The sequence below is a fragment of the Manacus vitellinus genome, unplaced genomic scaffold (assembly GCF_001715985.3).
Source record: "Manacus vitellinus isolate BGI_N305 unplaced genomic scaffold, ASM171598v3 scaffold_93_pilon, whole genome shotgun sequence".
NCBI classification, from domain to species: Eukaryota; Metazoa; Chordata; class Aves; order Passeriformes; family Pipridae; genus Manacus; species Manacus vitellinus.
In genome coordinates this window covers 80,045-90,585 of record NW_021940884.1, presented here as the reverse complement: position 1 = coordinate 90,585, position 10,541 = coordinate 80,045, and the positions used below count along the sequence as shown (strand labels likewise).

The 10,541-nt window shown below is 58.7% G+C and overlaps 1 protein-coding gene across 1 annotated transcript in view; it reads right to left on the bottom strand.

Annotated features, from left to right (window-relative positions):
• SLC9A3R2 (SLC9A3 regulator 2) overlaps positions 1–8,674 on the bottom strand; it is a 30,727-nt gene extending 22,053 nt beyond the window's left edge. Inside the window, exons 1-2 of the mRNA XM_008928217.4 lie at positions 8,571–8,674; positions 6,674–6,931 (exon numbers count right to left, since the gene is read on the bottom strand). Coding sequence (XP_008926465.3) covers positions 6,674–6,931; positions 8,571–8,585 — 273 coding nt within the window. The 5' untranslated portion in view covers positions 8,586–8,674. The remainder of the gene's footprint in view (positions 1–6,673; positions 6,932–8,570) is intronic.
• Positions 8,675–10,541: the final 1,867 nt, after the last annotated feature.

Sequence of the window (10,541 nt, the reverse complement as noted above, 5' to 3'; positions counted from 1 at the left end):
CCCACGTCTGGATATGGCCTGAATGCAGCAATGGAACCAGAACACTCAGGGGACCAGGCAAAAGCTGTAATGAAATTAAATTACAATAGGGATCTTGCCAGAAATAATTATGTCAACAACTTGGGGTTTAATTTCTTATTTAAAGGAATAAACCTGTGGATTTTAAAAAACCCTTTACTGACTACGAGTTTGACTTTTTCTCTCTCATATCCCAACCTGGGGTCTCCCAACACCATTGCCTGTAAAAATCTCCGTATCTAGAGACAGAGCCAAGGTCTGGGAGACAAAACCAGCTCAAAACAGACCTTCATTTCCACTCTGAGCTATTCACAGTGCGGGGCACATCCTTCCACCTCACAGCCTTGGTCTCCCAGAGGGCCTGAACGAAGCTCACAAAGGTGATGCCACATATCAGGGCTGTGGGCAGATGGTGTTTCATGGATTAAAAGGAGCTCTTTACAAACCTTGTTTGGAAGTCAGGTGTACCTGGTCAGCAGCTGGAAGCCCTGGTCCCCTCCAGCACACTCTACTCCCTGTGTTTCCATTCTCCACAAGCAATACGAAACTCCAGCACCTTTTATCCAGGTGGGAGCAGCCCCACAGCCAGGGGCTGGGCAGGAGGAGGTGGGATTCACCCAGACCTGCGGCACCACCGGGTCTGGGATCAAACTCCTGGAGATGATTTACCCAGCCACGCTGCACAGCAGCACTGGGACAGCCCTGGCTAAACAGCTGGGAATGTGCAGCGTGTCCCCTCCTCCACAACTCACTTGGGTCTTGGGAATAAAGAGGGAATCCAAAAAGAAAACCCAAACCCAATATTGTTTTAAGGTTTCCTCCACCACGACAAGACCACGAGCCCGACCAGGCTGGAGAAGCTCCAAGGGATGGAGGGGAGGCACAGCAGGGGCTCTGTGCAGCTGCCAGGGCACACGAGGAAGGCCCTGGCGCTGCCAGAAGATTTTTAATTTATTTGAAACCATTTAATAGTCGTCCTATTGAACAGAACCATCGGCAGCTGGCGAGGAGCCCACTCGTGAGCAGGGCTGTTACTGAACAAGGCTGCTGGAGCCAATCCCTGCGGGCAGAGGGGGCCGGAGCGAGCTGCACTTCCAACAGCTCCCACTTAATATCAGCTTTCCAATCGTTTTGAGGGAAAGTTTTTGATTACTCGGGGATGCAGAAGGGATCAGCACCGGCTGGACCACACACAGCATCTCTCGGTGTCAGCAGCATCCCCTCCTGCAGCCGGGCACTGGGCTGGGATCAACACCCCACCCACTCCTGCCCCCTCCCAGCGACGAGGGGGTCCCGGGGGTCACCCCACTGCCCCCTCAAAGGACCGGGTGTCCCTTGGGAGCGTGTGGCTCCGGGAACAAAGGCTCTTGGCAGGGCACAGCTCCTCCCGATGCTAATCTGCCTCTTGCCTCCCACCCGCTTTGTGTTTCACTAAAAATATCCCGGCGGAGGAAGTTTCTGCCGCGGGGTGGATGCTCTCCTCCCCGGGAGGGGCTTCCTGCGCTGCCCCGGCACGAAAATAACCCCCCAGAGCAGCCCCTTCCCCGGACCCGCTGCCCTCACTGAGCCTGCACGGGCGAGCTGTGGCTCAGCCCCATCCCATCCCCACAGCCCACCCACGGCTCCAGAGCGTTTGGGGGATGGGACACAGCCACAGTCCACACAGAAGGAAGTGCTTTGCATCCAAAACCCCTTCCCACAGCACCGGGAGGATGCGAGCGTGCGGGACCTGCGGGGTGGGAAGCCAGGGCTGACCCTGCCAAGCAACACACTGGTTTTATCCACCTCACAACCCCGTGGGTGAGTGTCTCGTCTTGAACCTGGATTGTATCCAGCAGGACAAGGCTCAGATCCCTGCCAGCACCTCCTCCAAGCGCTGTGGTGATGCCCAGCACACGCTGCTCATCCCAAGCCAAAGCTTCTCCGGCTGCCACACGCCCCAAGCTCCGTTCCCGAGGTGCTGAGCTGGAGCTGCTCCAGAGCCCACCCCCAGCCCAGCCCCTGACACACGATGCCAGAGCCCGGCACCATCAATAATGCAGCGGGGTCAGCGCCGGCTTCCCCAGGCTCGGCCCAGCTGCTGCCCTGCCTTAAACCCAAGGGATCCCTCTGCTGCTCCCTGGCTGAGCTCCCACATAAAACACCCCTCCACGAGTGCCCACTGCAATGGCATTCTTTGGGGGGAGGCAGGGGGTCTCCAGCCCCACTGTCCTGCCCCCAGCTCCCCACAGGCATCTTCCCTTCCACACCCATCCCACCCTATGTCCTCAGCTGGGAACAGCACCCGGAGCAGCTCCACACCACGGGTGCAGAAACAGTTTGCAGAGTTTCTTTTTAAGCAGAGAAAGGCAGAGCTCACAGTGACACATCCCTGCCCTGATGGGCACACACACAGCTTCCCTTCAGCTCTGCCCATCCAGACCCTCAGATTCCACAGAAATAGCTGCTGTGGGAAGGGCAGGGAACGCCACAGGGACACAGCCACGGAGCCCTGGGCTCTGTGCCGGAAGGTTTCCCCACAGCAGGAACCTCACCCAGGCTGTGCCAGGGATAAGCTTTGCCATCCTCCCCATCACCCCCTCCCACAGCTCTGAGCCTGCCACGGGGAGTACAGGATGCTGCAGGGAAGTGCTTTAATTCAAACCATCCCCTCACTTATTTATTTTTTTTTTTTAAATTGCATAATTGCTGCAGACATTTCTGCTCATGTTTGGTTTTATTACATCTTTGTGGTTATTCTACAAGCCCTAAATTTTGGGCCTCAACTGAGCTGGCAAAGCACTCCAAAAACATCTGTCCCGAGTTACTCCCCTTCCAGCGCTCCGGCAGGAGACATCACAACACAAGGGGTTTATTTGCATCAGAGAAAAGTTCTTATTCCTGAACCAAAGAGAAGAGTAAATATTTACGGCCCCAATGTCAGTGCTGGCCCCACACCTGGTCCCAACAGGCACCTGGCCACCGTCCTGCAGAGAGCAACACCTCTGTCCCCAGGCACATCAGGCCAGGGCACACAGGAGCTGCCACAACCCCGTGGCACCCGAGGGACACCCATTCCTGCCAGCAGCAATCCCAAGGTGACACCGTCCCTCCCTGAGCAGGGGACAATCAACAAGCAGCCGCTAATTCCCCTCCATTAAAATTTCCAGACTCAACAGGCTTAAATCCAGCAGCTACAAGACATGGGCTTGTTCTCCAAAGGATAAACTTTGGAGAAGTTTATCCTTTGTAAAGGTTGTGAAGGTCCCTCTGCACACCCACCCCCCGCAGCCCAATTTGGTGAGACAGGAGCAGCAAGGGAGGGAATTGCATGACCCCAAGAGCCTTTTGGTGGCTTTGCTGTTGTTCTTATTTCTCCTATAAACACACCTGGAGAAGGCAGCGAGGCAGCAAGTCCCAAGGACACCCCAAATGCATCTCACACAGCCCGTGGGCCCTAACGGGGCTCCCAGTGATGGCACATCCCTCCCAGTGCACAGCAGGAATGGGACAGAGGAGCCACAGCCGCCTGTGAAGGTGCTGCCAGCCCTGGGCCATGACCCCTGCCCACCAGGGGCACCTCTGGAGTGAGCAGCAGCACCCAGGTGAGCGCTGGCAGCACTGCCCAGTGCCAGCCCTGCAGCTCACCTGCCTTGTACATTTAGCATCTCATTAACAGCCATCGCTGCCCAAAGGCACCTTCACCATTAAAGTAGCTCACACCAGGCACCCAGAGCAGCCCCTGCCATTCTGGGACCCCCCTGCTCCCCACCCCTGGACCTGCCAGGGGTGCTGGAACCTGTCAGGGCAAAGCAGCCCCCTGGAAAGCAGGAAACAGCCCAGTGGCCACAAGAACACGTTGGAGACAGGGGAGTACATGGCATGGGGACATGTGCCCTGCCAGGGGACACAGCACGGGGCAGGCAGCGAGTAAGCAAACCCCCAAACCCCTCCCAGCCCAGCAGACACGGGTATGGGCACAGCAGGGACAGGGTAAGGTAGCCCCAGCTCCCTGTGCCACCACGGCCACAAGTGGTGCTGGGGACAGCAGAGCTGTGACAGGGGCAGCCACTGGCTGCCAGCCCTGCCAACCTGCACCCGGGGCAGGCAGCAGGATTGGAAATAGGTGCTGAATTATTCATGGCATCACCGGGTTCCTGGAGCACGAGGTCCCTGCTGGGGTGCACAGTGACCTCCCCACCTATGGCAGAGCTTGGGGGGTCACCCCTCTTGGGAAATCAGTCTGGGACAGCATGGGGGGGCTGGCAGGGCTGTGCCCACCCTCCCTGCTCCATCACCCCCCGCTGCCCACCCTGCCAGCCATCCTGGGTGCCAGACTTCCCTCCTCTTTTTGTTTCAGCTGCTCCTTGCTTCGGGCTGCCCTGAACAACCCGGCCCCAAATCCAGGAAAACTCCAGCCTTTATATAAACAAATGTGCTCACAAAAATGCAGCTCCCTGGGAGCAGCCTGGAGCATCGGCCCAGGTTCCCACAGGGGCAGGCTGGGGCCACAGGTCTGCAGGGGGGAGGGAGCTGCCTTTTCTCCTCCTTCACTAAACGCCTCCAGGGGAGCTCACAAAAGCCCTAAATCTGGCTGGGGACAAATCCCAGCTGCCACAGCCCCACTGCAGGGGCTGAAATCTCCTCAAGTCCTCCCACACTCAGGAGCTGCACATCCCAGTGCCTGTGATCTGCAGGAGCAGGATGGGGCTCAAACTGCCCCATGGAGGGACAGCACTGGGGGGCCGAGCATGGCACAAACTGGGGTCAGCCACCCTATGTCCACCATCCCCTGACCTCCAGCTGCTTTGGGACACAGAAGGAGGGACATGTCCCCCAGACAAAGAGCCTGGAGCAGGTTTTACCACCTTGAAGCGAGCAGGACTGCACAGGAGCAGGGTCAGCTCCTGCTGCTCCGGCCACCCCTGACCTCACACCAGGGTCACACACTCCAGCACGGACAAGTGACCTTGGCCAGGGGAGCTGGCAGGGCCCAGCTCTCGAGGGCTGCCAAGGCAGGAGCAAACCAGCTGCTGACCCAAGGCTCTGTGAGTGCCCGACATGCTCAGCAGCCCATCCCCAACCCCACACGGGGACATCACTCCTGGAGTCAGTTCCCTTTGTCCAGTGCAGGCTACACCAAAATCAGCTCTGTCTCTGGCACATCAAGCACTGAATGCCCAGGCAAAGCCCCCACTAAGCCCCAGTCCCTCTGATGGGGACATGGGGCTTCTCCCCACTCACACCCAGCCCTGCTCAGCTCTCCCTGTCCCACCCTCTCCTTGGAGGAGCCAAAACCCAAAGGCCGGAAAGGACCGTCCTGTTCCCCTGGCCTGACTTCCCGTCAGAACACGCTCTTGGATCCCGACCAGCACACCAAACAGAGACAGGAGAGGAAATCCCCAGTTTGGAAAGCCACCCCCAACCATGCACAGCAAACCCCCACCTTGGGAATGTCAGCCATCCCAGGGGTGCACCAACCCCCCGGGGAAACACACCCATCATCGTCACACAGACCTTCCAACAGCTTCAAATGATGCAAAAAATACAAAAAATCAAATATTGCCTCCAATCCTGCCCTGTCAGGGAAGGGCAATCCTCCTCTGCAAGATCCCAAACAGCTCCAGAGGGAAGAACCATGGGGTGAGAGCCCCTCATTATCACTGGGATGCTCACACCTCACAGCAGCATCAGCCCTTATCTGCACAGGGGGATTTCCCCATGGAGGGCTCCTGAGGACATGACACTTTCCTGACTTTCCCACTGATCCCCTCCCAGTAGCCCAATGGGGTCAGCACTCAGCCCCCAGCCCTGCTCCAAGGGGACAGAGACCAGGCAGCCCCTGCAAGGCCCCCAGGGAGAAGGAGGAAGATGAGGAGGAGAAGGGGGACACCCATGGCAGCTCCGTGCTGGAGGAGGCCATTGAGCACCAGTGGCAGCACAGAGCAGTGAGCACAGGAGGGGACAGTGCAGGGACACGGAAGGGAAGGGGACAGATGGCTGTGGAGCAGTGCCAGAGTCACCAGCTCGGCCGTGACACGCCCACATGGCTCCTGTCACATTCCCACCTGGAGCAGGGGCAGCCTGGAGCGAGCCCTGCTATCTGCAGAGCACAACCCTGCGCCGTCCCCGCCAGCCGTGGAAACTGGACATTTTCCATCCCGAATTCTTTCCCCTTTGGAAAGGAGTTTACCAATAAAAGGCACAGTCCAGACCCAGGCCACTTAAAAAGAGCTAATTTCCTTCCTATTTCAGCAAAAAGCTGAGAATATGCTTGTCCCAGATGTTCCCTCCCTCCTGCAAATAATGGAGGGGAGAGAAGCTCATTCAGAGCTGCAGCTTTGCCATGTCCCTGCTCTGAGCCGCCTGTCCCGGGGCCAGGAAAGGTCCAGGCTGGGACACCGACCTCAGCTGAGGCACCACGGGGTCACTGATCCCCAGGGCTGACAACCCCAGGACACCCTCGGGGGGCACTCAAGGGGAGGGAGCTGTGCAGCCCCCAGCAGCCAACACTGCCTGGAGCAAGAGCAAAGGAGTCCAAAGTGCAGCTCGGGGCACAGCAGGGTCCCTGAACCAACAGCCACACACAGGAGGTTTTACTCCTACGGGACAAGCCATGCTAACAGAGGAAGGTGCTCCCAGGGGGGCTCACACCCCTGCCCCACCCTGCCCTCACCTTCCTGCTGCCGTGCGAGGAGAAGCTGTGGGAATGCCGCTGGAGGCTGCCCCCGCTCAGATCCAGCTGCGGCTTCCAGACCTCCCCGTTGTCGCTGCCCAGGGCCTTGGAGGGCGAGACGCCGGAGCTGAGCAGGATCCCGTTGTGCACCATGTCCTCGGTGCAGGTCAGGCGCAGGCTGCACAGGTACTCGTCCGTCTCCTTGTCCACCACCAGCAGGCGCGTCTCCGTCTCCACGGCTTTGATGCGCTGCACGACCTGGGAAGGAGAGGGACAGCTGAGCAGGAACACAGGGAACTCTCAGGGGTGGCAGGAGCTGGACCCAAGGGCCATCAGCTCTCCCCCACTCTCCTGCAGCTCCGGTCTGGGTGAAGGGTGGCTGTCACTTCCAGCCATCACCGATGGGGGAGAAGGGCCGAGCACGGCTTTGGGAGATGCCCAGGATGGAGCCTGCAGCCCTGGGTGATGATGGTGGTGGCTCTTTCAGCCCGTTCCCTGCAGCCACACAGCAGCAGAGATCACCCACTCCGACCCTGGGTGGTTTTAGGAAGGAAACAGCCCAATCCATGCATCCATCCCCCATCTGTGCTAGGGACCAGCAGAGACAAGGGAAGACAGTGCTGGGAGCAGGAGATGGGCCCGTCCCCACCAGGATCCAGCTCCAGGCATATTGAATGGGGACACTGTCCTGCTCTGCCTGGCTCCTTCGAACAGATCAGTGACTGGCAGAGGCTCCAACAGGCACTTGTGGTGCCAGCATGGTGGGGAGAGCCGGGAGGAGCTGATCCCACAGCCAGGCAGGGGGGTAGATCCCACCAGCATGGGCTGAGATGGAAACAGGGCAAATCCAGGACATTCACAGGAGCAGGGCAAAGGGAAACCACTTCCAGACTCTCTGCTGGCAGCCACTGAGAGCACCCCCTCCCTGTACGGGCCTTCATCGGAGGAGGAGGGGTGGTATCGCTGGCAGTGCTGTTCGGCCACCACCCGCAGCCACGGGGTGGCCCTGAACACCTCACACATGCTGGGCACCCCCCAAAAGCAGCACTGGGCTCCTTGCAGGGCCCCTGCTCTGATCTAGGTCACACCAGCCAGACACGCCACAACCGCCAAGGTTAGAGCGACAAACGAGCCTAATGCGCAATTAGCCAGCGTTTATTTACTCCCTGCGAGCGCCACTCAAGGTCAACAGAGCCCGTATCTGCAAAGGAGGAAAAGAAACCAACCCCCAAGAAATTTATAGGCTGCAGACAAGGCTGCTTGTCCTGAACCAAGCCATCCACTGCAGCTCCATCTCCGTGTGCCGGTCGTGCTCAGGGCTGCCACCCGTAACCAGCCCGAACGGTGCTGATCCGTCAGGCCCCAGAAAATCCATCTGCTCCCGTTCAGATCCATTTACACCTGACATCAGACGGTGCTGCTGACACCAGCAATGCCTGTGCGGGGACACTTCTCCCAGAAGGGACCTGGCAGCAGCAGCCAACACACGGTAGCAGTGACACAGATGGGGAACGCGCTGGTCCTGCACAGCGATGATCTCCAGACCCCACAGTTTGGATGCTCCAGGTAGGGAATCACAGCAGTCCCATGACCCCAATGACATTCAGAGGCACCACAGAAGGGTCCCAACCCAGCAGGGAGCTGTGCCAGGATCACCCAGCACTGAGTTCCCCAACAGCCACGGCGAGAGCAGCGCTGGAGCAGATGGAGCAAGCGTTTCCCGAGTCCCCCTGAGCCAGGCAGGGATGGAGAGTGGCACAGAGCAGCCCCTCACCATGAGCAGAAGGGGTTTTCTGTGATGAGCCCCCCCAGGCAGCAAGTCTCTCTGGGGACAGAGCAGTGAGGTGGGAGGCAAAGCAGCAGTGGGGCCCCGACAAGGTCCTGCCCAGCACCGTACCCGCTTCCGAGCCATGCTCACAGCCCCGAGCCCACGGCGCTTCTGGAGACGCCGCAGCCTCCCCCGAGCATCTGGCGCCTCGGGACCTTCTCAGCACCGGTCCCAGCCCCATGATTTCCGCAGCTCCACCCAAACAGACTTTCACCCCTGGCGACACCAGCACCAGCCCGGCGAGCCGGCCGGGGCCCTTCCACCCTCGCCAAACAACAGCCGCCCAGGAAGGGGACTCACGATGCCACTGGGAGCAGCTCCGAAAGGGGTGCCTGTGCCCTGTTCCATGGTGCCAGGCTCCGCAGGGACCGGGAGGCTTTCCTTGCTCCGGGCACAGCAGGAGGGCAGGAGCCACAGCTCTGCCCCATGCCCGCGCTGCCGCCGGGGCCAGGAACCCGGGAGCCAGGATGCAATTTTGCATCCAAGACATGAAATGCCCTGAGAACACGTTCTGCCTTCGCTCCTTGGTAAGGCCAGGAAAAAACAGAGAACAAAGACACAAATGCTGCCAGCTTCAGCTGGAAACACAGTTACACCCAAACAGCAAGGCCTTGTTTGCTGCGGGCTCCGTCCTGATGCACATGGAGAAGTGTTACTTGTTCAAGGTTGGGGAAGGAGCAGCACAAGGAGAAGCCACGGTGAACCAGCTGCTCCAACCCATCAGCAGGAGCTGGTGTGTGACCCAGCACAGCATCACCCTTCCCATGGTCCATCAGTGCTGGGTAGTTTTGGGGGAAGGAAGAGGTTCTTATGGCATTGAGGCAGCAGAAAGAGCGATTCCCAGAGCAGGCAGGGCTGCTCCTGCTCCCACCACTTGCATGCTCATAGGTCCCAATGCTATAGCAGCAGAAGCACAGCACAGCACCGAGCTCTTCAACACCCTGGATGAGACACCCCATCCCAATCACTGCTCTGCAGTGGGGAGTGAGTGCCAGGGCTCCCTCCTGCCTCTGCAAGCCAGGGCTCCATCCGGCCTCCAGCAGCAAAAAATGGAAGAAAGACATTTCTCCCATTTCACTCAACCTACTGGGCAGCCCCAGCACGTTTCAAAGGCACAGCTGCTGTCCCTGCTATCGCCCATCCCCAGCAGCCCAGCTCCAGCAGGGAGTTCTGATGGCTTCCAAGGCGCCACAGGAACACAGCTCTCCTTCCTGCCCAGCCACATCAAAGATGGGGATCCTTCTTCAAGGGGTTTGAAATCACATTCAGGACAAACATTAACTTTCACACAGCTGGCTCAGATCATCAAAACAAGCTCAATTAGCCACCAAAACCCACCAAGCTCACAGAAGGGAGTCCATGAGGCTTTAGTGGAGGCTCAGCCTCACCTTCAGCACATCAACATCTACACCTGGTGGGTGAAGCCTGGGAAGCCACAACCCCCCAAAACTCTGCAGGGCCGAGGCACATCCCTGCTCTGCCCCAATGCAGCGCTGGCAGGAGGGCTCACCATGTGTTTTGAGTTACTAAAGCACTAAACCCCGCAGAGCCCCACGAGCCACGAGGCAAACTGTGCCCCTTGCCAGGCTCCGAGTGTCCGCGGGACTGGAGCTGCTTGAACCTCATTGCTTGTTTGTTTAGATGAAACTGTTTGACAAATACAAGTTTCGGTTTTGTAAGCAGAAAATGACACGGCCTGAAACAGCTTCTCTTGGAGAGCTGAGAAACAGCTCCCTTGGACCCCCCCAGCCACGGCCGTGGGCAGGAACAGCCATGGCTCCCCTCCGAGCCCTATCACACTCCGGCCAGCAAAACTGCTGAACATCTGCAGAGCTTTATCAGGAGATTTTAAGGCATCCTCGTACACTCCAGGCTGCACAAGCAGGAGCAGCTCGCCAAAAGCAGCCAAGAAAACCCACAGCAGAGCCGGAAATAAAGCCCGGGTCTCCCCATTCCTTTCCACCACAGATTGCATAACGCGGCGGAGCCCTGCCCAGCCCCAAACACCTTCGGCTTTCCCACCTTGACACGATTACAACA